The sequence below is a fragment of the Astatotilapia calliptera genome, chromosome 19 (genome assembly GCF_900246225.1).
Source record: "Astatotilapia calliptera chromosome 19, fAstCal1.2, whole genome shotgun sequence".
NCBI lineage: Eukaryota > Metazoa > Chordata > Actinopteri > Cichliformes > Cichlidae > Astatotilapia > Astatotilapia calliptera.
Genome location: NC_039320.1, coordinates 12,056,081 through 12,083,815, shown reverse-complemented (window position 1 = coordinate 12,083,815; position 27,735 = coordinate 12,056,081). Strand labels below are relative to the sequence as shown.

The 27,735-nt window shown below is 38.5% G+C and overlaps 1 protein-coding gene across 6 annotated transcripts in view; it reads right to left on the bottom strand.

Moving 5' to 3' along the window:
- Positions 1 to 27,735, bottom strand: part of sobpa (sine oculis binding protein homolog (Drosophila) a) — a 75,088-nt gene that overhangs the window by 33,124 nt on the left and 14,229 nt on the right. For all 6 annotated transcript variants that reach the window (XR_003270571.1, XM_026151072.1, XM_026151074.1 and 3 more), the window contains exons 3-4: positions 6,734 to 6,854; positions 5,034 to 5,243 (exon numbers count right to left, since the gene is read on the bottom strand). Coding sequence is in view for 5 of the 6 variants with exons in the window: in XM_026151072.1 (XP_026006857.1) it covers positions 5,034 to 5,243; positions 6,734 to 6,854 (331 nt within the window). In the remaining variant the exon portion in view is untranslated. The remainder of the gene's footprint in view (positions 1 to 5,033; positions 5,244 to 6,733; positions 6,855 to 27,735) is intronic.

Below are 27,735 nucleotides of genomic sequence, written 5' to 3'. Positions count from 1 at the left end.
AAATGAGCATTATGATGTGCTCTTTACACCAAGGGCTTTTACTATATTCTAATACGATGTCCAATAAAATAACCTTGTGGTACAATTCTCAAATTCTGTAATCAAAGTGAGCCTGATACTGATTACAACCTATCCTATATGGAAGGTAAAAAGTGCACAGCAGGGACAAAGTATGCAACTACACGTATTAAACACACAAACCATAAAGGCATTAATTCCACTGATGAAGCCCAGCTGCTCAACTGGATAAAACTTTTCAAGACTCAAGCCACAAAACCACTGCAGGATTTATAATGAAGCCCTGCCATGGATAAATGTAGCCACAACGGATGAGCCTGGGATATGGGAAAATGCTTGTTTATGGCTGTGCTCTGTGGGTATTAGAGAACTTGAAGGGACAAAAGCATGTATTCTGCTGCTGCTGAAGATGACGCAGGAGTCTCTGTGAGGTGTAGCGTCCTCTTGATAGTTTGTGCCATCAAAGGTGTAAGTTTGGTGAGGCGTGTTTCACACAAATGGAACACATGAGTTAAAAGTTTTCCGTGTTACACAAGCCTGATTTCCACCGTCTCCATATAAACAGTAAAACCTAATGTGAAACCACACTTTATTTTTATTTTTTTAATTCCCAAATTATTCATGACGAGAGCACTTTTAGGGCAGAGGAAAGGAAGAAAAAGAACAAAATTAAAAAACATGAGGGGAAAAACTGAATACATATACAAATTTAGCCCACAAGGACAGTCGCTGTGATAAACATATATTCACATTACAGGTTCACAACAAGATTAAGGTTATGGTGTTTCAGCAAAGACTGGAGCTATAGGATGTCTGTTAACTGCTAAATAAACAGGCACACTTTGGGCCGTATCCACACTGATATGTCTTCATTTTGAAATGTGTAGCATTTGAAATCTAGACAGGAAGAAATCGGAACTTCTGGGACTTTGTACAGTACGGTACCATTCAGAAGGTTGTTGGTCTTATGTACAGGAAAAAAGTGAATGTGTGTCACTCGATGCATAAGGTTTGCTTTGAGTGCTCACTTATAGTAGAAAAGCGCTATTCAAGGTACCACTTCTGGGTTATGTGTGTTGCCGACTACGCTCTCTCCAAGCGGACACGCAAGAAACAAAGCCAACATGGAAGTGCAGTTCCTCTAATGTCTCACAGAAGTGAGTCAATCTTGAACCTTACAAGAGAAATAAACATGCTTACAGCCTGGTAACAAAGACTAGTTTGGCTTCTTTGAACCCTTTCACCGTTCACATTTGGATGGTGTGTGGGATATTTTTTCTCCCCCCTCAGAAAAATAATTCAGGAGCCAGAAAAATCCTACATACTCTGAAGCCTTATGGAATACTTAGAATTTATTACTGCTCTCATTGTAACATTTATACACTTTAACTAATGGAGTTCAGCCCTTAAAAATATAACCACAGTGTTTACAATAACATTGTAATATATATTTTTTTAAATGACATTAATATGCGCTATATTCCTAGTATGCAACAGCACAAAAATACTGTCAGTTTAAAGGACGAATGAATGAAAATGACACCACAGTAGATTAGTAGAAGAAAACAATCTGTTTGATGTTACTTTTTTTCTGCATTTCCTGCAGAGCACTGTCTGCAGTGTGTCGCCCTCTTGTATCCACACTGGGAAGGGGACATCCATTTCCATTTACTGAGATCAGCAGCAGACTTTTATAAGAGTCAATAAACATGTAAAAATAAATCAGCTTTGTATAATGCTTTACTGCACCACAGGCCGCATGATCTAACTGTGAGCGATGCAGTGAATCATGGTCAGATTAGAGCTTATCTTTTCATATATGAGTCTGGCTGGATCTTCTCTATCCGTCCATCACAGCAACTGCAATATCAATTGCAAACAAACTGCATGTAACAATTCATTTAGAGATGAGGCTTTCTAACTGCACAGACAGCAGATATGATGCATAACTGCAATTCAACAAGCTGAAATAATAAACTGCAGATCTGACCTTTGTAGAGAAGTTTGATCAGGCATGTGTTTGACACTTCACTTTCTCCTCACCCCCAACCGGTTTGTGGCAGATGACTTCCCCCAGCTGAGCCTGACGTTAGTTACAAGTTCTTGCTCATAAGTGGTCATCTGATTGTTGGGGTTTCCTTTTTAATATTGTAGGGTCTTTAGCATACAATAAGCACACTGAGGTGATCATTTTTCTGGTTTGGTGCCATATAAATGAGACTGAATTGAATTTGCCTTTTATCTAGTTAGTGGTAGTTTTCATGTTGAAATAGCAGTTGTGTAAGTTGTCCTGAGTGCTACAAGTGAAATTCACTTTCTGACTTTGTTATTATTTGCAGTGTAGACTGTTTCAGGATGTTTTGTTTGAGCCCCATTGGGGCTAAAAAACAAATAGTAGAGGCAGGGACATGTAGGCCACATGGGGATAAAAAATAACAGGCAGAATTAAGGTGCTACATATATTAGCACATAATGAAAATTTCTGTTCTGGGACTGACTCATAAATAAAAATAAAGTATTATTTTAAGTGTGTGGATTTAGGCCACATTTAACGGCCTACCACAGTTTACAGTGAGATATAGTGATCTTGACTTCTGCTTATTCTGGGATAAAAAAGATTTTTAAAAAAGGATTTTTAAAAGGTATCCAGGGCTCATCTGTCTGGTAAAGGGGACCCGTTATGGTAATTTCTAGGTATTGTTATTCTTGGACTCTAGTAGAGTAGCTTTGCATAATTCATAGTTCAAAATAGTTCTCGTTTATCTCATACAGAGCCTCGGAGCAGCACATTAGTTCATTCTCTGGCTGAAGCTGATTTAGCTCCTTTCCCATTAAGGCTAACTTTCTACTGATTGGCTGCCTCTCGCAAACTGATGACTTGAACTGCTGGTGAGTAGAGCTACTGCATTCACAGTTATCATTAGAAATCAATCATAATCAGTCAATCATATTAGAAAAATCACATCTCTATGACATCATTTAGATGCAAGCATAGAGAACAAAAAGGAGGGTTAAGAATATTCTGAAGCCTGAGCTTTTGGCTCATAGGACTCCAGGATATATGCTGTTTGGCGTGTTTAATATGAGCACCAAGCATTGTTACAGTATATATGACAGAAAATAAGGAAAATGAAACAGTACAGCTGCAGCTGACCCCCTCACATTCCCCTTTTAATTCTCGAAATCATGTTTATGACAACAACAAATGTATTCCCTTGTTTAACCGTGAATGTAATTGTATTGCATGCAGCTGCCGCGTTGCTGTGTGGTCAACAAATTATTTTAACAGACCCTCAGTGACAGCGAAATGCCTCTTCTGCGGTAAACTGTGACTGCTGATGATGAGCTGCGGGCTTTTAGTGCCGCTGCTGCTGAAATGAGAGAGATCCTCCGAGATTCCCTCCAGTATCTCCCAATTATCACATTATGACTATACGCGGGTGTGAGGGCGAAAAAACGCAGGCCCATTAGTCTTTCACCTCTGTTCACCTCCCTATCGCACGCTGGCCAGGCTTTTCACCTCTTGTGGAGCTTAATGGATCTACAGGGCCATCAGATTTTAAGTAAAGACTAACTCACAATTAAAGGAATAACTCCCTGGGGCACTAAAGACAGCATAGCAGACCCAACATGCATATTTTATGGCTTAGCTTCCCCTCTGCTCTCATTCCTATACTCTCTCTGCCTTTTTGTGTCTATCTGAATAGCTGCCCACTGCAGCGATTAGAGAAAAAAGACAAAATATCTTAATTCTAAGCTGACTGAGTGGGTGGATCAGGGTTTGTACGTTGCTCGAAAAAATGCATGCACCGCAGCATAATGATCAGGATCGAAGGCCAATATGAAATCACAACATCTTTCACAGTATCTCAACATTTTCACACAAAGAGACATCTTGAGGTGGAGTTGTTTTCGCCTTCCCACATCCTGGCACATCCTAACAAGCTCATCTGAAAACACTCACATCTGCATGAGCAGGGAAAAAAAACATGCCAGTAATTATGCAGCCTCCGTACTAAATGCCACCGTCATTCGCCGTACCTGCACCTCAAAAGGTCCTTTGTCGGATTTTGCGGGGGCACATGAATAATTCAGTGTATGTGTGGAGCTGGAGGGTGGGGGAGTTGAGGGAGGTGTTGGCCGGGTAGTTAGTTGGTGCTGGTGGGCTTTAAGTGGGACCGCACCATCTGTTTCCCCGCCTAGGCAGGGCCAGCGGGGACTCCTCTTGGGCGATGCCAAGGAGGCTTGCTCCCTTCGCCGGGGCGTACCAGCCTCCTGTCCACAGCAGACGCAAGGGATAATGAAGCCCTCTGTCTGGCCGAGTAACGTGGACATTTCCTCAGAGACTTGATGGGGTAATATTGACACTTGGGCAGGTGGAGAAAAACAAGGTGTACAGCAGGTAGCTAGCTCATTAGTCGCCTGCCTCTGCTCTGATACGAAGGCTTTCAGACCATTGCACAAACCGAAACCTTCATAACTGCATAAATCCTGAGTTTCCATGCTAAGTGCTGGAGAATCAGCATTTAGGTATCTTCATTGCAACCCGGTCTGTCTGGAAAGCAGGTGTGGTTTAAGTCTATGACATTTCTTCTTTCAGACTGGAGACACAACTGTTCTGTGTGTGTGTGTGTGTGTGTGTGTGTGTGTGTGTGTGTGTGTGTGTGTGTGTGTGTGTGTGTGTGTGTGTGTGTGTTTGCTTGCTTTCAGGCATTTGAGTGAATATATTAGCAATCAGCGATGGGTTGAAAATGACCTTGATCTTTTTGCAAATTTAATAAATAACCTTCCTCATAACATAAAAGCAGAAAACAGTTGTAACTTTCTACACAAGCTGTGATGTGGCTGGTGTGCCAACTTTTAAACTGTTTTTTCCTATTTCTAGAAGGCATCACGTTTTACTGCTCTTGAAAAATCAAGGACATGCATGCATGCATACTTACATGCAAGTCTAAACTACTTTATCAATTAATCTGCTGCATTAATCTCTCCAAAATGGCATTAGTGCTCTGTACCTGCAGGGGGCTTGATCAGTGGCGGAGGGATCATGGGGACCATGATGGGCAGGTTGCCATGCTCCTTGGTGCTGGGCGTGGAGGTGGACGGCGTGGTGGAGGTCTCTGTGAGTCCGTTCCTGGAGGCTGGCAACGAATGAAAGCTGTTGGCTCGATCCGGAGAGCCTTCACTGTTCTCTGTTGAAGCTGGGATTTTTGGCAACGAGTTTTCTAGATGGGAAAAGTTAAGTAAAATAAAGCATTTACTGACCAACTAATGAGCAGCATTTGCTGCAAATACTCTGAGTGTAAATGCCCAGGATTCACCTAAATTATGACTCAATATTTTCCACCAATGTAGAAGCAAAAATACTCAAAAATGACTGGATTTTAAGTTAAATCCAGACCTCTCTGAAATCAACTGACGTAGCATCACTCAGCTCATTGTTTTGGTTGTAAACGTACAACTTTAATGTTTGTTTTAGTGTGATTTCTCTTTTCAGGCTGCAGCAGGTTGAACAAGCTGCATTAAACCTAAAGTGCACAACCTGCACAGCACCAAACAGCAGTTAAAAGTTTACAAAGTTATTCAGCTCTGAGCACATGTAGCAGATTAAAAGATTATGCTGCACAAAAGATTTGGCAAGTAGATATTCAGAAGACATTAAAAGAGTTTAAACATCTTGTAAATATGACAACCCATTAAAAAGCAGCCAAAGTGGAAGTGCCAAAAACTGCAGTTCCTCTAGTGGCCAATTGAGGCTGGCTCCAAAGGCGACTCAGTTCCAATAGGATGAAATCCTTAAAAGTATGATTTGAAAGCTAAAATAAACCTGTTTACAGCCTTGTAAAACTCTATATAGGCTTAAAACTTTCCTTTTTTATAAAGCATATAATTAATGCTGGATCAAATCACGGGTGAATCGTCTTTTAGTTATGCTGCTATAGCCCTAGGTTAATGGAGACTTCCCATAATGCACTGTGTGTTTCTTCTTCACTCAACTATTTCACTCACTTATACAGAATTCGAATCATTACTTATTATTAATCTCTGGCTCTCTTCCACAGGGAAGAGTATTTTGTCCTGTCTCCCTCCCCTCATCCCCAATTGGTTGTGGCAGATGGCCACGCCTCCCTGAGCCTGGTTCTGCTAGAGGTGTCTTCCTATAGAAAGGGAGTTTTTCCTCCCCACTGTTGCCATATGCTTGCTCGTAGAGAGTGAGCGGATTGTTGGGGGTTTTCTCTGGATTACTGTAGAGTCTCTACCTTAAAATATAAAACACCTTGAGGCGACTGTTGTTGTAATTTGGCAGTGAATTGAATTGAATTGAATTGAATTGAATTAAATTGAATTGAATTGAATTAGGGGCAAAGACACTTTGAGTGTAAGGTGATTTGCTCACCAGCTGTTTGCTCACTGAACTGGACCTCTCCAGAAAATCAGGAAATAAAGTAAAGTTAGGTATTTAGAAAGGGACCACAGAAACCAGAGATTACACCCATCATTTATATTCAGGCTATATTGGTTATATTGACTAGATTTCAGTTGAATTCAATTCAGTTTTATTTATATGGCACCAAAATCCAGTAAGGACTAAAGTAAGTACAGAAATCTGCTGATGGCTCCATAATAAGGCTTGCCTGTTAACACAGAAACAACATGCCTGTATGATCAGATCATGAAACATGATCTGATCATATTTTCCACTAAAGCTGTATACCTTTGAGGACAGAGATGTGCTGTGGTGTCTCCCCTATTTCCAGGCTGTCAGAGTCTCTCAGCTCCACCTTGTCATAACCGTACCAGCCCAGCAGCTCATTCATGGTGTTCTCTGCAAAACTCTGCAACACAAAGAGAAGGAACAAAGCTCTTTATATAGGGACAGTCGGGCTTAAAAAATAATTGTCAGCCCGCTTTAATTATACACAGTGATACAATACTAATGAGCAGCGATATAGTAAAAGTCAAATAATAGCAAGTTAAAGGTCAGAAACTTCTTCTTTTTTTTCTTTTTTTAAAAAAAGTAAATTTTCACATGAAATATTAATGTTACCCAAGCTGGAACAAGAAGAAGATAAATGAGGTTTGAGGTCATTTGTTACAAATGCTAATGCAGCAATCTGGTATTTTGTTGCATTTTTTTGCGCCTCTCTTGAGACCTTGACTCGCTCTTTAGATTTGTCCACATTTCTTCAGCTAATTAAGGAGAGACATTGTGATCCCACTCAAAATTTTAACTCTGTGTCAAGAGAAAACCGCAATGTGGAGTTTTCACTGCATGTCCTCTTCATAAGTACAGGTCAACCTAATTGGGGCAAACTCCTGTCCAAACGCTGCAGTGTGCAGCCAGCTGAACTAATAGCCCCTATCACTGCACAATAAAAGAGGAGGATCTTATCAGAGTGTAATAAAGAGAATGGGAACCCTATCACAGAATGGTAACCAGCATAGAAAATGTATCAATTTACAGTAACTGGAACAGTACAGTACAGTAAAGACACAGTAACAGTGCAGATAAGGGACAGACTAATGTTTTTTTATGCTGTTGCTGGTCTTTGAGATTTTCTGATCAGCTAAAACAGCTTCCCCGCATCACTTAAATGGCTCTTGATTCCCTCAGTTATGTCATTCAATGCTAAGAAACCCAAAAATAAGTCTTCCTTGGAGATAGGAACCTCACTTACACTCAAACAACCCAGTCTCACATCAAAATGTTAACCTCCCTTGCTCTTTCTTGGTCTCTTATTTTAACCTATTTACCTGGATCACTGTTGGTGCTGCACTACGAGGCTGATTGGGTTCAACAAACATATCTGCAGTGGTGATTTAGTCGACCCTTTTCAACCCGGTAAATTAATTTGCAAATCAAAAAGTACCAAAACACTGTGTCTCCTTCTTTTTGGCTCTGCAGAAACATATGAATGCAAATGCACTCTTACTCATTGGTTTTTGGAGTGACAGTAGCCAGATGGAAAGTTTTAACCTATCACCCAGACTGAGGCAGCAGAGGCCTACCTCTGTGCATTCATCCATGGCATGAATGTTAAAGTCACAACACTTTAACCCAGGAAGCTGGGGTTTGTGCCCTCTGTAGTACCCTTTTCATTAAATTTTTTCACCTTGTTTTTGTTATCAGACACAGTTTTACTTGCTCTTTGATTGGTTTAGGGAAAAGGCCGCCTTTTAGAATTGGCAGCCAGTGGCCGAGTGGATCTTCTTATTGTAAAAAGAAGGTCCCTGGTCCAAATCCAGGCTTAGGCCTTTTTTTTGTGCATGTTGCATGTTCTCCCAATGCTTGTGTGGGCTCTCTCTGGGTAATCTGGCTTCCTCCCACGGCCCAAAGACATGCATTGGATTATTAATTGGTTGTTCTAAACTGACCGGATGTGTGAATGTGAGACTGAATGGTCAGTTTCTGTGTATTAGCCCTGCGACAAGCTAACGACCTGTCCACAGTGTATCCTGCCTCACCCATGACAGCTGGCTCCATATCTCAAAATTGACTGGATGGATAGTTTATAGCCCTTGAACACTGTTTTGGTCCTTAGCATGAGAGTATAAAGACTGATAAAGGACACATTTAACATCCTCTTTCCTGTCAAGAGATAGATGAGAAGATCAATACTGGCTTGTTTTAATATAAATCTGTGATCCATTTACTTTGAAAACAGAGGTGGCAATGACGTTATATCCAAGCTGCCAGGTTATCATTGTTAGAAATACCAGCTGATAACAACACATTACAGAGTACTGATGTGCTGTAGTAACATTTTCACAGAGAGTCTTCAATGAACAACAAGGTCTAAAACAAAAACAAAAAAATCACTCATCTTTCAAACAGTTGGTGCTCAAAGCACCCACTTTGGATTTTTTTTAAGTCAAGTTTGATGGAGGTATTCTGACCTCCCAATCTGGAAATGCAACTAGTAGGAGTGATCCAGCTTTCAATTCCTATTAGGAACATATTAGGAAAAATTCTGTTCATTTGCCTAACTTAATATATGCCTGCAGTATATTTATTCTGAGTAATCCCCTCCACAATAAAAACAGAAAATCACAAGGTTTGTTTTTATTAACATTATACATAAAAATGTTTCTAGGCTGGTTGCAGTGCCAGGGGGCTTCCTACAAATCCAAAGGCTAGAGTTTGTCATTTCAGGCTAGCTTTTAAGTCCTGTTTTACATGCTAAAGGAGAACCATTATGTTCATTTCCACCTCTTATGTGTTTAATTATGGACTCGTCTTATGCTGACCTTTTAGGCATCCAGTTAGTAAATGCTTTATCTGAAACAAGCCATTTTAACTCCAGCTGCTGAAAGCTCACTTTCCCTAGAAAGAACCTAGTGTTTATAAGCCCTCATGACCATAGCAAGGAGTTAATTTTAAACCAATATCAGAGAAAAGGACGAATCAGGTACATAAAGCAGACTGGAGCAAGGTCAAGGTCAAGGTTCTTTATTTGTCACATGCATAGTTATACAAGTATAACACACAGTGAAATGTAGCCTGACACGCTCCTCGACATGTGCAAAAAAATTGGGGGGGGGGGGGGGGGGGGGGTGTAGAGGAAAAACATTATATATATATATATATATATATATATATATATACACACTGGGTGAATGTGCAGTAGTAGCAGCAAGCAGGTGAATTCTGTACATTAATATGAATAGACATCTGACTATTTTACAGGATAGACAATATAAACATATTTAAAATTAAAGGAATTGAAATGTACATTGTGCCTTGGTTTAGTGTCTGGAAGAGTCCTGTCTCAGTCAATTATAGATGATGTGAGAGGGCGGGTGTGTGTGTTTAGGGCACGGATGGCTTGGGGATAGAAGCTCCTCTTGAGTCTCTCTGTCCTTGCCCGGAAGATGCGGAACCTTCTACCAGATTGCAGAAGTTGGAACTGTTTGTTGCCAGGATGGGACGGGTCCTTCAGTATCTGCACTGCTCTAGTCCGGCATCTCCTGGTGTAGGTGTCCTGAAGCGGGGGGAGAGCAATCCTGCAGCAGCGTTCTGCTGTACGGATCACTCTCTGGAGAGCTTTTTGGTCCTTCACACAGCTGTTCCCAAACCACGATGTCATGTTCTGTGTGAGGATGCTCTCCACAGCGCCTGTATAGAAAATCCTGAGGATCTTTGGAGAGATCCTGAACTTCCTCAGTTGTCGTAGGTGATACAGGCGCTGCCTAGCCTTTTTGGTCTGGACCTGAATGTGGGCAGCCCATGTCAGGTCTGAGGAGATGTGGACACCAAGATACTTGAAGGACTGCACCCTCTCCACTGGAGCTCCATTGATGATAATGGGCTTGTAGTCTCTGTGCTGACCCCTTCTGAAGTCCACCACCAGCTCCTTGGTCTTGCTGACGTTCAGCTTGAGGTGGTTGTCCTGGCACCATGATGCCAGATTCTTCACTTCATCCATGTAGGCCATCTCATCGTTGTTGGAGATGGCACCCAACACCACTGTGTCGTCAGCAAACTTCACAATGGTGTTGGAGCCATGGGTGGCCACACAGTCTGAAGTGTAGAGGGAGTAGAGCAGTGGCGAGAGGACACATCCCTGAGGTGCTCCTGTGTTGATGGTGATGCTGTTGGAGAAGCACCTGCCCACCCTCACCACCTGAGTTCTGCCAGTGAGGAAGTCCAACACCCATGCACACAGACGGCTGTTAAGTCCCAGATCCCTCAGCTTTGTGAACAGTCTGCAGGGCACTATTGTGTTAAACGCTGTGTTAAACGAGCAAATGGATTCCTTTAAAATGCACTGACTTCAGTATTAGAAACTTTGGCTAATCCAAGACTGAAACAATAGACACAGAACAACAACAAACAACATAGACAAAGGAGATTCTCTGTGCATTCCCAAGTGCTGGACAAACACAAACTAAGTCAATTAATACAGCAGAAAATAACACTTCACAGTTAATGTCCAGTCCAGTAAATGATATAAGTTGCATCTTGTGACATAGTGTCACCCAACTTGATTTGAGCATAGCAATAAAGTTCTAACAGTCACCGCAGACATAGCAAATTGTGATGTAATTCAGGGAGAGTGTGAATATGAATATATAAAACTCAATGCAGGTGAAACATTAAAAAGTATTTCCTCCATAACATCCTCTCACAACACAGTCAATAAGCACTATACTCAAAACAAAATCATAACCCCGCTAATGCATACAGCCCATTATCACCATGCACCTCTCAGCTGGAACGGTCCCAGAAGCGTCTGATCACTGAACCGTAAACTATTGTAAATGGTTCAGCTTTCAATTGACTCTAAACATGGATGAAAATGTTCTTCCTTTAGAAACAGACGTCAGCAGTGACCGAGAATAAAGCCGCCATAATTCTTTGGACTTGGCGATAAGATATTAGTCACAGGTCACTAAACTATCAGCATAAAAAATGCAGCAGCTAGTGCGATTAGTGCATTTAACTTAACATTACTTTCTTATGAGGTAACTCTACTTTTAATAATAACAATATTATTTAAGAAGCACGTGTAAATAGGGAGGCTGACAGATAAGCAAAAGTGGAATAATGCCAGAATAATTAATAAATACCATTAAAAGAACAAAAGCAATACAGTAATTATAGCAGAAAAATGCTCAAATAATTTAAAAATAAGAGCTGATAAAAGACAAGTCAAACAAAGCTTTAAAAATTTTTGATAAGTGATATAAAGGAAGTCATGGAGCTTTATCTCCTCAGGCAGGTGGTTCAAAAAGCTGAGGGGCGTGATGGCGAAAGGTCACCTTTAGATTTGGAAAGGTCATAAGGGTCACTGCTAAGGATTTAATAATCAGTACTTTGTTTTCTTCTCGAGTAATGAGAATATTAATGATAAAGTTTAAGTCTAAACTAAGGAGTGTTGCAATCATTATTTTAGTTCATTTGTTTAGATGTTTGTTGGATGGGAATGTAGTTTATGGGAAAATTAGGCTACTAACTGTGCGGTGTATGGGTCACAGCCTGAGCTCTGTTTTTGTCCACGTATACATTCATATTAAAATGAATAACTGTCTTTTCTACATTATATATCTTAGTATAATGCATGAAATGTCTTGTGAGTTTGTTTATTTGTCCTCCTCCATGATCAGGAGCTCAGCTACCAATTAGCATCATCGTGCTGCCTTGAATCTTTTGCATTTATGCAGCTGTGGTTTAAAAGCATCATATCAACAGGCCAAACAATACTGCAGTGTTGGCATCTACTATTGAAGTTCATGTGACTTGTAATAAAACTTGTCTGTCTTGAGTTCATTTTAATGACCTTTTTAAGGTCACTATGTTGCTTTTTAAACCACCTGTGCAAAACCAAGAAAAGAAATGCTTTGATATGGAAGATTTGGCGCACACAGATCTGGAAAACACATTCAGACTCGATACAAAGCTGTACATGAAAGGCTCACGTGGAATAAAAATGCACTTGAATAACATCTGACTTCCAACAGCCTGTGGTGGTGTAGAAAGATGAGGTATCAGCTCATTGCAGCTCATTGGTTCGTGTTGACCAGCCTATGCTGACCTGTGTTGTTTCACACCAAAGTAATCAGACAGAGAAAGTTAGGCAAGTCCAGATTTATCCGGAGAGAGTAGCATGGAGGCAGCTCTGCAGCATCAATTTGTGTTTTTTTGTGGGTGATAAAGTGACCGTATCCAAGGGTAGAATTTAATTTGGGAAAGAAAATGAATCTGGAGGATCTCGGTGGAGGCAGGGTGGTGTACTTTCACAATAAAATACCCTGTACAGCTCTTGAAAAGAAAAGAAAGAGTCTGCTTTGATGGCTTCTGACACAGTGTGGCCTGGTGTGCATGGAGCTGCAGAAAACAGGTAGATGCATCGGCTTAATTACTTAATACAAACTCAATCACCAATGATAACTGCAGTTTGAATACTGCTTACAGTGGTGTTATATGTATTATATCATGGGAAAAAACAAGTGGGAATGAGCTCTCACACACACAACATTCACTGTAGCATGCATATTTGAGACACTGTGGCACACACAGGAGTGACAGAGGCAGATTTTCTCCTGCTTCATCAGCACATTTGGGCCATTTCTAAGCATTTTATGGAGAAATTCATAATGTGTTGTATTTGTACCACAGAGTAGTAGCACCACTCTTGGCTCAGTTTTACCTCAGTTTGGCTGTGTTCACACAGAGCCTATAGTTTTTCTGCAGTGCTGTGCAAGAAGACCTGTGTGGCAGTTAAAAGAAGCCAAAATGTAGGGATGGCTTTATTAATGAAGAATGACAGTATTTATCGATCTGTCTGTTATTAAATACCGCTGTGGTGGGGTGGTCAGTGGGTAGTGCGTGGCACAAAGGTGCAGGGCACAGTTTAAATCAATAACAGGTGAAGTCAAAGCACAACATCCATGTGCATGCCATACCTGCAGGCCTAGCATGCAAGCACATGTGAGCGCACATCTGGAGCTCTGTGTGCGTCAAGGTTAGACAGCATCACCATCAACAATGAAAGGATTTGCAGTGATTATTTACAGTAATTAAAGTCTAATCCAAACATTCATAATCGCAGCCTGCATTTTTTTTTTTTTTTTTTTTGCCACAGAGCTTTTTAAAAATGGTGGTTAAAGCAGTGAAGGCTGTTAATGAGGACAGCTCATGTGTGCAGATGTAACGACGCTAATGCTTGAACAATGATGAGTGACAGCAGTGCTTTTTCTGCCTGAAGGTTCCTGGGAGTCAGATTTAGTACTGCGTCCTGAGCAGAGCTAAAGTTAGGTGCTGACAGCTAAATACATAACCTTGTTGTCACCCACTAAGACACGCTGTGAACACATTCCACATCCGTTAAATAGTCACAATTTCGCCTCCTGAAGTTTTAACTAAACATGTTTTATTAATTTCTTAATTTGTATTCCCCAACCAGCTGGTGAGAAGTTGCTGGCTGTAGCTAGGTGAAATTGGTCACATGTTTGGATGAAAGAAATCTGAAAGAGTATGGCGCAATCCTGAAACACAGAATATTCACCTTACTGCTGCAACAGACATTTTAAAAGGAGCAGCTCCTTTAAGCAAGCATTTTCATGTGATACGTTTTGGTTTCACTATCACTTAGTGAGTAGTTGGAAGATATTTGCAGAAAAATCTGTCTTCCATGTAATCTGCTAGCAACTAGGGGTGGGTTTTTATAATCGATTCATCGATTAAAATCGATTCTGGCTTGGATAACGTAAAATCGATTCATTAAAATCCTGAATCGATTTTTTTAATATAAATTTATTTTGCCCGAAATGCCAGAATCTCTGGTGACATCTCACAAAATTTCAAGAACCACCAAACAGTTAAGACAGTAAATGAGAGCAGGTACACGGATTCTGCACATAGACTTAAACACACAGCGCGACCTGCGGATCAGAATCAGTTAGATGTCGCCTTTCTCACGGTCGGGGCTGAAAGCCGACAGCTCGCTGATTCTGATCTGTCGGCGGGTCCACGCTTTGTGTTCACGCCCTTTATGAGCTGATTCTAAAGCTGTTAGTTTGATCTCTCTCCAAACAATATTGACCGAACCAGCAGCAAAAGAAGATCCAAACGCTTCACATAAACATCGTCATGTATTCACTCTGACTTTTACTGTTTTGCTTCCACCGCGATGCACAGCTCTCTCTCTCTCTCTCTCTGTACTTCAAGAACAGTTTCCCTTTCTTCATTATTCGCTTGCTTGTTACGCACAAGTCTACTGTTGTTTACAGCGCTGTCAGCCGCTGTTTTTTTCCCTTTTACATTCTTCCGAAAAGAAAACCTCATTTCTGCTGTTCAATACTGAACAAATTTAAACTTTTTAAAATTATTCAAAATGCAAAACGCTGTGTCTCTAATAAAACCGCTGTAACTTCAGAGGTAATGTTCATATGTTGATTAATGGTTTTCTTTCGTTTTTGATGTACTGCAGAATATTTTATAAAATCCCAGGCCAGGAAAATCACCTTCATGTTTTTCTGTGTTTTATCTTCAGCTACTTTGACACAAAGGCATCTGCTGTGACGCTCACACCTGTGATAAAGTCTTGCGTGTGTCAGCTTCCTTTTTATTGATACAAAAATATGTAAATGTACTGATCTGAATTATAATATTTCTGACTGTCAAAATTTCCCAGATTTAAATCGAATCGAATCGAATTAAATCGAATCGTGGATCGAATCGATTCGGGACCTTGTGAATCGGAATTGAATCGATTCTAGAAATCAGTGACGATACTGAAATCCTTGCGATTGCTTTGGTTGCTAGTAGGGCTACTAGCAACCAAAGCAATCGCAAGGATTTCAGTTTCAGTTTAGGACCATACACCTATACACACATATACACCATATACCAACGTATACTTCTTAGTGACCAGTTTCACCTAGTGACTCCCAGCAACCACTTGCATACTAATAGGGGAATACACATTTCTCTAAAGCAACTGGTGTTTGTCAGGGGGTTGCTGAGCAGTCCTGAGTGACTTGGGACAAACACTAGCAACCATGGCTAGCAAGATGTACCTATTCTATGTATGGATGCATGCCTCAGATACGTATAAAAATAATCTAATTGTGTGGATGCCTTAATAGGCATCCACACTATTGAGTTCCTGTTTCTCTTTATTGTGTGGATGCCTTAATAGGCATCCACACTATTGAGTTCCTGTTTCTCTTTATTCTTTATTATTCCGGGTGTTTCCGTACACTTTTTGCCGTGGATCTACTTCCACAATTTTTGTGCTATTTTCACCGTTCAAACTCTAAACTGTTCTGCTCTTTCTGCTAATGCCGGCTATGACTTTTGGTGTTTATTACTATTATACTTTTTAAAATATTACACTTTTTTCCTTTAATTTGTCCCATTGAAATGAATGGGAAACTTCCACAATTCTGCTAAAACTTTCTTGTCTTTGAAACTTAACTACTGCCTCATACTTTCACCTAGAAACTTCATTCAAACTTTAAAATGTTCTCAAATGATTTGGCTATTCCTGTATGATTCAGCTTTTTCAGATCTTCTACCGTTTTAATCGTATCCCTCTTTGAGTTTTCAGTTGCAAAATTGTGATTTTTCAGAAAATACATGCGTTGCTATGGTTGCTATGCAATTAACTCAGAGGGGACAGTGAAACTGTTTGAATTTTCTCTTCATGTCCAAACAACTTCTTGCTACTCGCTCAATTTCCACTCAAGCCCCACAAATTATACACCAAAACGTAGGTATTTTTGCTGGCTTTCAGAAAATGTCACTATCATTGTTGTGGGACTCATAGATATTTTGCAAATCTCCTCAGAGTAACACAAAGTCAGAAAACTCTCCATATAAACTCAATGGAGAGTTTGTTCAAAATCACCGCTGGATTTCTCTAATGAGAGGCATTTTCAAATTGTCATATCTCCTTAACGAAGCGAAGTTAAGACATGAGGCTTGTCCCCGTATATGTTCAGACACTCCTGACGCTCACAATTCAAGAATTTCTTTCTCACCTATTACCGTTCTGAAATGAGTTGGACTTGTTTGAGGGTAGGAAATTTGTCCCTCGCTCAGATTTCATCAGATTTCAATCTCTGGAAATGAACCACTTTTTTCTCTCGTCATATCTTTTTGATGGATTTCCACAGAGCCCTGAAAATTTCCATGACTGTTCACCAAAGCCTGCTGTTTCTTACGGTGAAAGAATGATTTTGATGCTCCATATAGATTTAGAGTTACCAAAGGTTGTTTGAGCGCAAGTCAAGGCAGTTTTTGCTTCGCCTCTACTCAGTTACAGTGTATTACAAGTCATATATCTTTAAGAATTTATGTTTTATCTCTGAATTATGAAGACCTGAAGATTCCCCCATCTCTTCTGAATAAAACGATGCCTGAATGACCGTTCTAGCCTCTACGGTTAGGAAATTATGGCCATTTGTTCGAGGGGAATCCTGAATGTCAGAAATACACTGAAGAAAACTCACACCTCTCTCTGTGTCTGTGTGTGTAAGGGCTGACTACAGCAGGTGCAGCTAATTTAACTGACCTACATATACCAAGCCTTCCCTTTACTGTCTGTGTATGTGTGTCTGTGTATCAATATTTCTCCTATGTTTAGGTATTACTCCTCAATCATAGTATTTCTGCTAAAGCAAAGTACTTCTACTACATATAAGTACTTTTGCCAAATCATAGTATTTCTACCAATTCATAGTATTTTTGCAAAATCATGGTATTTGTGCAAAATCATGGTTTTGGGGCCAAATATTTCTGTTATTTTATAATATATGTGCTGAATATATTATATGTGCCAAATCATAGTATTTATCCCAAATTATAGTATTTATGCCAAATTACAGTATTTCTGCTAAAACGCAGAAATAGTACCTTTTAGCAGGAATTTCTACCAAAAGATAGTACTTCTGCTAAATCAGAGTATTTCTGCTAAACCAGAGTATTCCTGCCAAATCATAGTATTTGTACTGAAACATGGTACTTCTGCCCAATCATAGTATTTATACCCAATCATAGTATTTCTGCTAAATCATAGCATTTGTGCCAAATCATGGTATTTGTGCAAAAACATAGTATGTCTGCAAAACCATAGTATATCTCTTATGTTATAGTATTACTACTAAGGCATAGTATTTCTGTCAAATCATAGTATGTGTGCCAAATCGCAGTATTTATACCAAATCACAGTATTTGTGGTAAAACATAGTATTTCTGCCATATTGTGGTATTTGTGCAAGAACATTGAACTGTTATCTTATAGTATTACTACTAAGTCATAGTATTTCTGCATTGTTATAGTATTTGTACTAAAACGTAGTATCTCTGCCAAGTCATAGAATTACTGCAATTTCATAGTTTTTTTAGGAAATCTGTTATGTTATAGTATTACTACTAAGTCATAGTATTTCTGCCAAATCACAGTATTTGTGCCAAAGCATCGTATTTGTATGGAGTCATAGTATTTCTTCTAAATCATAGTATTTCAATCAAATCTCAGTAGTTGTTGTTAAAACGCAGTATTATTGCCAAATCATAGTATTTGTACCCAATCATAGTATTTCTGCTAAATCATAGCATTTGTGCCAAATCATGGTATTTGTGCAAAATCATAGTATGTCTGCAAAACCATAGTATATCTTTTATGTCATAGTATTACTACTAAGGCATAGTATTTCTGCCAAATCATAGTATTTGTACTAAATCATAGTACTTGTGCCAAATCATAGTATTTGTTGAACATCATAGTATTGGAACCAAAACATAGTATTTGTCCCAAAGCATCATATTTGTATGGAGTAATAGTATTTCTTCTAAATCATAGTATTTCAATCAAATCTCAGTAGTTGTGTTAAAATGCAGTATTATTGCCAAATCATAGTATTTGTACCCAATCATAGTATTTTTGCCAAATCGTGGTATTTGTGCCCAATTAATAATTCTGTTATGTTATAGTATTACTACTAAGTCGTAGAATATCTGTTATGTTATAGTGTATCTGCGGAATATAGTATGTGTGCCAAATCGTAGTATTTACACCAAATCACAGTATTTTTGCTAAAACATAGTATTTCTGCCATATTGTGGTATTTGTGCAAGAACATTGAACTGTTATGTTATAGTATTACTACTAAGTCATAGTATTTCTGCGTTGTTATAGTATTTGTGCTAAAACGTAGTATCTCTGCCAAGTCATAGAATTAATGCAATTTCATAGTTTTTTTTTTAGGAAATCTGTTATGTTATAGTATTACTACTCAGTCACAATGGCGTGTCCAGCGGGGTGGCCTGGGGGGGCACAGGCCACCCCCAAACCAGACTGGCCACCCCAGGTGCCACCCCAAAGGCAAAACAATAAAATTCAATCAAATATCAAATGTCCGATTATGTTTTCACGGTGACGCTCAGATATCCGAGTGTAAGTGAATGCAGCATCGCTTCTGCGCTATGCGCATCACGTTAGCAAAGGTAGGAGAGCCAAGCGCGAAAGACGGCACTGCAGGAAACAATTTTTCGGTGAAAGAAAATGAGGACAGAATAAATGTCCCGGTAAGTAATATCAAGTTTGTTGAGTTTAGTAAACTTCGGTGAAATTAGAATACCAAGGAAAAAAATAACACAAAGAATTATTGCAGCTGTGGAATATTTCAGACAGTATGCTACTGAGGGCAGCTAACATAAGAGTTATGAGTTATAAGATATAATCTAAGTCGTAACATTGCTGTATGGAGCTGCAAATTTGGTTGCAGGTTAACATAGCTGGACTGGCCATCGGGCATATCCCCAGTGACTTATTTTTTATTTTTTTTGTAATGGCATGAACAATGAGAGGTGGTGGATTGGCCAGATGCAGGTCGATGTGTAGAAATAACTCCGTTGTTTGGTGGTGGCTATGGCGGGGCTTCCACAGAGGCAACAGGTGGATGAGGGAAGGGGAGGCAGGAGGAGAGACCCGAAGCAGCCGCCAGTCCGAGTGTCAGGTGAACTGAACTTCAGGTAAGAAGTTATGACCTGCAGTCTATCTGGGTCAGATATAAACCAAGTTTAGGTGGAGTTTATTTTCATGTTGCTGACTTTTTACCGTCAGTTGCAATAACTCGTACTGCGTTCTAGCCAGTTTGACGGAGTTTTTATACAGCTGGGTGGGTGCTATGATGTTACTGATAGTGAACTTTATTTTATTCATAAGGTTAGTAGAGTTGCCAACGGCTCCTTAAAAAAATGGAATGGTCCCTCAATCAGAGAAAATATTACGCGTTTCGTATTGAGCTGAGAAGAGATGCAGTTTGTCCCGGACTTTCGCTATAATGAAAAAAAGACACAAAGCTGGATTTATTCTGTCTTTATGCTGCACAGCTGCCTCTTCTTCTTTCATTCTCTCCCCCTCCCTCTCCTGTTGCTACTTCAATCATGAAACTGATCAATGATCAGCTGATCGGCTTTTCTCTCTTGTTTGTTTATCGCCCACTTTGCGCCAGAAAGAGGAAACCAGCAGATATTGCGCTAAACAACAGCAGCACGTTTAAGCTTGATCAGCTGTTGTTAGAATTTATTTAATATTAATTTCTAGTATCAGCTGATGTTTGCTGGAGCCACAGCTGTAAAGCTGCTGGTCATGATGTCTGTTTAGATATGTGGTGAGAGGGAAACATGAAGATGAAACCAGGAGATGTCCTTACTGAATCATCAGAGCTGAACAGGTGATGGAGAAACAGGTTTACCTTTTAGGTGACATGAATGAGTTGAAGTTATGAACTGTTTCTGAGAGATAAATAACACCAGGATCCTTTTTTATGTAGCTGACAGCTGGTAACTGTGCAGGGGCAGGTCTAGCAAAGTTTTGCCAGGGGGCCAGGTAGGGCATTAACAGGGAAAGGTGGGCACAAAGAAATACTTTTCTTTCTTATTCTCATTTAAAATACCTAGTTTTTATTAAATAATTATCTAAATCTTACAACCAAAGTTTTTATCTGACGTAAAATGTATAGAAATCATACATATACCAACAAGACTGTACATCACTGTCACAACAGCATTTGTTTTCATTCAAAGTCTTTATGGCTTTAATACCTGGTGGGTCGGTCTGTAGTGAAAATGCCCGATTTTTTGTCCCAGTCCAGCCCTGCAGGTTAATACTGGCAGTGTCACCATGCCAGCTGACTGTATTTTATCATCAGCCAGTGTTGTTCTTTATCAATATTACCAAAGTTTACCATAAGGCAGCATAGAAAGTATTTACTTGCTTTCAGGTTTTATTCAAATGTTAGTCTTTTCAGTTGTTTCCCCACTTTTTTCCTGTTTCAAAATCAAACACCAGTTTGTGAGAAGATTATCTTCTTTTTTTAACAGGCAGATAAAGTTTTGCATTGGCATTGGCTAATTTGTCAATTGTTTGTTACAAATGTTCGTATTTTAATTTTCAAAAATGTTTTTGCCCAAAACATATGTGCACTATATGTCAGTAAAAATACTATGCAAATATTGATGTCCTTGAATGCTGAGTAAACACTGACAAAGCACTGATTGTATCTCTTGTACTTTATCAACGCAGTATCTAAAAACTTTGCACCGTAGTGGTTAAAATCTCATTCTAATAAGAGTTAAAAGTGCATTTGGTTATTAGGTTTATAGGATTATTGAATTATGGTTAAGGGTTGGTAGAATTTTTTTTTTAAACATTATCTGCCAATTAAATCTGCCACCCTTCTCCAAATCTGTGCCCCTACCTGGCCCCCCCAACAAAAATTTTCTAGACACGCCACTGCTCAGTCATAGTATTTCTGCCAAATCATAGTATTCGTGTGAATTTGTATACTGTAATATCACTGTATTATGTAGTGGCTAAGTAGGGGCTGTTTACTAAGTGCATCAGTGTAAATAGGTCATCTCTTGTGTTGGAGTGCCCTCTTGTGGCGCCTTTTGGGTAGTGCCTTAGTAAACGGGAACCCTGTAAAAAGTGGCATCAGACTGATTTGTAGTGGAGGAATTTGTTACCAGTTTTCTTAATCTTTAATCTGTATGCATGTTGTAATGCATACCCTGTTCTTAATCATAGAAACCACACCATATCACCTCTCCACATCCTCCTACTGTATGCCATACCTCCCTGTACCATCCATCTGACCGCAATAAACTCCACCTGTGGTAATCTAATCCCTGGATGTCAGCCTCTCCTTCTGACCGAGGATAGTTATAGTATTTCTTCCAAATCATAGTATTTGTGCCAAAGTATAGTATTTCTTCCAAATCATAGTATAACTGCACAATAAAGGTTCTTGAGCCACATCAGTGTTTGTGCCAAATCTTAGTATTTCTTCTAAATCCTAGTAATTCTGCTCAATGATAGAATTTCTGCTATGCTTTAGTACTTTTTTCCTAGATTGTAGTACTTCTGCTAAGTCAAAGTATTTCATGTAAATCATAGTATTTCTACCAAGTCCCAATGTTTCTGCTAAATCATAAATAATGTTTTAGTACAAATTGTATGATTTGGTGGAACTTTCTGTGTTCCAGCACAAATGCTATGATTTGGCAGGAAAAAAATATTATTTAGTATAAATACTAAGTTTTAGCAGAAATACTATGTTTAAACTTTAAAAAATTCTGCTATTCCTGCTGATGTGTGTTATGACTTTTGACCATTGAAATGAATGGAACACATTATCAATGTGGTCACTGATTTTGCATGATGGGCTGAGCTGTGTTTTACCTCAGTGAGATAAGCATCCGTTCTCAGACTGGGAGGCCTGGGTTCAAATCCAGCTTATGGCAACATTTCTTTCACTTAACAGTTAAACTTTTTTTAAACTCTTTTCAACACAAATTTCATTTTTTTCACCCCTTTTCAGCAAAATTTTCAGTTTTTTTAACCCCTTTTCAGCACAAATCCAAACTTTTTCACCTCTTTTTCAGCAAAAACCTGTTTTCAGCAGAATTCTGCTCATTCAACTCTTTTCAGCAAAATTTTCAGTTTTTTCTGCTGTTTTCAGAAAAAAACTCTTTTCAGCAGAATTCTGCTCATTCACCTCTTTTCAGCAGAAATTCTGCTGATTGAACTCTTTTCAGCAGAATTTTCACCCCCTTTTTTTGCCCAAATTCTGCTAGCACAATTGTCAATCTCTTCACCTTTTCTTTGTGAGAAAGTGTTTGGCTCAGTGAGCTAAATAGCTGCCCTTTGACCAGGAGGGCCAGGTTCGAATCCTGCTCAGGGCAATGTTTTTTGTTTTCAACTTTTTCAGCTTTTTTCAGCAGACATCTTCAACGTTAAGGCATCCACACAGCATTTTCGCAGGAAATGCAAATTTTTCTAGTTCTTTATTATTCCGGGTGTTTCCGTACACTTTTTGCCGTGGATCTACTTCCACAATTTTTGTGCTATTTTCACCGTTCAAACTCTAAACTGTTCTGCTCTTTCTGCTAATGCCGGCTATGACTTTTGGTGTTTATTACTATTATACTTTTTAAAATATTACACTTTTTTCCTTTAATTTGTCCCATTGAAATGAATGGGAAACTTCCACAATTCTGCTAAAACTTTCTTGTCTTTGAAACTTAACTACTGCCTCATACTTTCACCTAGAAACTTCATTCAAACTTTAAAATGTTCTCAAATGATTTGGCTATTCCTGTATGATTCAGCTTTTTCAGATCTTCTACCGTTTTAATCTTATCCCTCTTTGAGTTTTCAGTTGCAAAATTGTGATTTTTCAGAAAATACATGCGTTGCTATGGTTGCTATGCAATTAACTCAGAGGGGACAGTGAAACTGTTTGAATTTTCTCTTCATGTCCAAACAACTTCTTGCTACTCGCTCAATTTCCACTCAAGCCCCACAAATTATACACCAAAACGTAGGTATTTTTGCTGGCTTTCAGAAAATGTCACTATCATTGTTGTGGGACTCATAGATATTTTGCAAATCTCCTCAGAGTAACACAAAGTCAGAAAACTCTCCATATAAACTCAATGGAGAGTTTGTTCAAAATCACCGCTGGATTTCTCTAATGAGAGGCATTTTCAAATTGTCATATCTCCTTAACGAAGCGAAGTTAAGACATGAGGCTTGTCCCCGTATATGTTCAGACACTCCTGACGCTCACAATTCAAGAATTTCTTTCTCACCTACTACCGTTCTGAAATGAGTTGGACTTGTTTGAGGGTAGGAAATTTGTCCCTCGCTCAGATTTCATCAGATTTCAATCTCTGGAAATGAACCACTTTTTTCTCTCGTCATATCTTTTTGATGGATTTCCACAGAGCCCTGAAAATTTCCATGACTGTTCACCAAAGCCTGCTGTTTCTTACGGTGAAAGAATGATTTTGATGCTCCATATAGATTTAGAGTTACCAAAGGTTGTTTGAGCGCAAGTCAAGGCAGTTTTTGCTTCGCCTCTACTCAGTTACAGTGTATTACAAGTCATATATCTTTAAGAATTTATGTTTTATCTCTGAATTATGAAGACCTGAAGATTCCCCCATCTCTTCTGAATAAAACGATGCCTGAATGACCGTTCTAGCCTCTACGGTTAGGAAATTATGGCCATTTGTTCGAGGGGAATCCTGAATGTCAGAAATACACTGAAGAAAACTCACACCTCTCTCTGTGTCTGTGTGTGTAAGGGCTGACTACAGCAGGTGCAGCTAATTTAACTGACCTACATATACCAAGCCCAGACTCTCAACAGCTCCTGTTCCCTTTACTGTCTGTGTATGTGTCTGTGTATCAATATTTCTCCTATGTTTAAGTATTACTCCTCAATCATAGTATTTCTGCTAAAGCAAAGTACTTCTACTACATCTTAGTACTTCTGCTAAATCATAGTATTTCTGCCAATTCATAGTATTTTTGCAAAATCATGGTATTTGTGCAAAATCATGGTTTTGGGGCCAAATATTTCTGTTATTTTATAATATATGTGCTGAATATATTATATGTGCCAAATCATAGTATTTATCCCAAATTATAGTATTTATGCCAAATTACAGTATTTCTGCTAAAACGCAGAAATAGTACCTTTTAGCAGGAATTTCTACCAAAAGATAGTACTTCTGCTAAATCAGAGTATTTCTGCTAAACCAGAGTATTCCTGCCAAATCATAGTATTTGTACTGAAACATGGTACTTCTGCCCAATCATAGTATTTGTACTAAATCATAGTACTTGTGCCAAATCATAGTATTTATACCCAATCATAGTATTTCTGCTAAATCATAGCATTTGTGCCAAATCATGGTATTTGTGCAAAAACATAGTATGTCTGCAAAACTATAGTATATCTCTTATGTTATAGTATTACTACTAAGGCATAGTATTTCTGCCAAATCATAGTATGTGTGCCAAATCGCAGTATTTATACCAAATCACAGTATTTGTGGTAAAACATAGTATTTCTGCCATATTGTGGTATTTGTGCAAGAACATTGAACTGTTATGTTATAGTATTACTACTAAGTCATAGTATTTCTGCATTGTTATAGTATTTGTACTAAAACGTAGTATCTCTGCCAAGTCATAGAATTACTGCAATTTCATAGTTTTTTTTAGGAAATCTGTTATGTTATAGTATTACTACTAAGTCATAGTATTTCTGCCAAATCATAGTATTTGTGCCAAAGCATCGTATTTGTATGGAGTCATAGTATTTCTTCTAAATCATAGTATTTCAATCAAATCTCAGAAGTTGTTGTTAAAACGCAGTATTATTGCCAAATCATAGTATTTGTACCCAATCATAGTATTTCTGCTAAATCATAGCATTGGTGCCAAATCATGGTATTTGTGCAAAAACATAGTATGTCTGCAAAACCATAGTATATCTCTTATGTTATAGTATTACTACTAAGGCATAGTATTTCTGCCAAATCATAGTATTTGTACTAAATCATAGTACTTGTGCCAAATCATAGTATTTGTTGAACATCATAGTATTGGAACCAAAACATAGTATTTGTCCCAAAGCATCATATTTGTATTGAGTCATAGTATTTCAATCAAATCTCAGTAGTTGTGTTAAAATGCAGTATTATTGCCAAATCATAGTATTTGTACCCAATCATAATATTTTTGCCAAATCGTGGTATTTGTGCCCAATTAATAATTCTGTTATGTTATAGTATTACTACTAAGTCGTAGAATATCTGTTATGTTATAGTGTATCTGCGGAATATAGTATGTGTGCCAAATCGTAGTATTTACACCAAATCACAGTATTTTTGCTAAAACATATTGTGGTATTTGTGCAAGAACATTGAACTGTTATGTTATAGTATTACTACTAAGTCATAGTATTTCTGCGTTGTTATAGTATTTGTGCTAAAACGTAGTATCTCTGCCAAGTCATAGAATTAATGCAATTTCATAGTTTTTTTTTAGGAAATCTGTTATGTTATAGTATTACTACTAAGTCATAGTATTTCTGCGTTGTTATAGTATTTGTGCTAAAACGTAGTATCTCTGCCAAGTCATAGAATTACTGCAATTTAATAGTTTTTTTTAGGAAATCTGTTATGTTATAGTATTACTACTCAGTCATAGTATTTCTGCCAAATCATAGTATTTGTGTGAATTTGTATACTGTAATATCACTGTATTATGTAGTGGCTAAGTAGGGGCTGTTTACTAAGTGCATCAGTGTAAATAGGTCATCTCTTGTGTTGGAGTGCCCTCTTGTGGCGCCTTTTGGGTAGTGCCTTAGTAAACGGGAACCCTGTAAAAAGTGGCATCAGACTGATTTGTAGTGGAGGAATTTGTTACCAGTTTTCTTAATCTTTAATCTGTATGCATGTTGTAATGCATACCCTGTTCTTAATCATAGAAACCACACCATATCACCTCTCCACATCCTCCTACTGTATGCCATACCTCCCTGTACCATCCATCTGACCGCAATAAACTCCACCTGTGGTAATCTAATCCCTGGATGTCAGCCTCTCCTTCTGACCGAGGATAGTTATAGTATTTGAGCCAAATCATAGTATTTGTGCTAAAACATAGTATTTCTTCCAAATCATAGTATTTGTGCCAAAGTATAGTATTTCTTCAAAATCATAGTATAACTGCACAATAAAGGTTCTTGAGCCACATCAGTGTTTGTGCCAAATCTTAGTATTTCTTCTAAATCCTAGTAATTCTGCTCAATGATAGAATTTCTGCTATGCTTTAGTACTTTTTTCCTAGATTGTAGTACTTCTGCTAAGTCAAAGTATTTCATGTAAATCATAGTATTTCTACCAAGTCCCAATGTTTCTGCTAAATCATAAATAATGTTTTAGTACAAATTGTATGATTTGGTGGAACTTTCTGTGTTCCAGCACAAATGCTATGATTTGGCAGGAAAAAAATATTATTTAGTATAAATACTAAGTTTTAGCAGAAATGCTATGTTTAAACTTTAAAAAATTCTGCTATTTCTGCTGATGTGTGTTATGACTTTTGACCATTGAAATGAATGGAACACATTATCAATGTGGTCACTGATTTTGCATGATGGGCTGAGCTGTGTTTTACCTCAGTGAGATAAGCATCCGTTCTCAGACTGGGAGGCCTGGGTTCAAATCCAGCTTATGGCAACATTTCTTTCACTTAACAGTTAAACTTTTTTTAAACTCTTTTCAACACAAATTTCATTTTTTTCACCCCTTTTCAGCAAAATTTTCTGTTTTTTTAACCCCTTTTCAGCACAAATCCAAACCTTTTCAGCTCTTTTTCAGCAAAAACCTCTTTTCAGCAGAATTCTGCTCATTCAACTCTTTTCAGCAAAATTTTCAGTTTTTTCTGCTGTTTTCAGAAAAAAACTCTTTTCAGCAGAATTCTGCTCATTCACCTCTTTTCAGCAGAAATTCTGCTGATTGAACTCTTTTCAGCAGAATTTTCACCCCCTTTTTTTTGCCCAAATTCTGCTAGCACAATTGTCAATCTCTCCACCTTTTCTTTGTGAGAAAGTGTTTGGCTCAGTGAGCTAAATAGCTGCACTTTGACCAGGAGGGCCAGGTTCAAATCCTGCTCAGGGCATCTTTTTTTTTTTTTTTTTGTTTCAACTTTTTCAGCTTTTTTCAGCAGATATCTTCAGCCGTTAAGGCATCCACACTGCATTTTCGCAGGAAATGCAAATTTTTCTAGTGTTAATTTTAAGACACAGAAAATACAAATAAAGTACAAGCCACCTGTCAAAGTAGCTATTCTCCTACTAGTGTGAAGTCTTAATAAACCTTTACAGAATTTAAAAGGATGA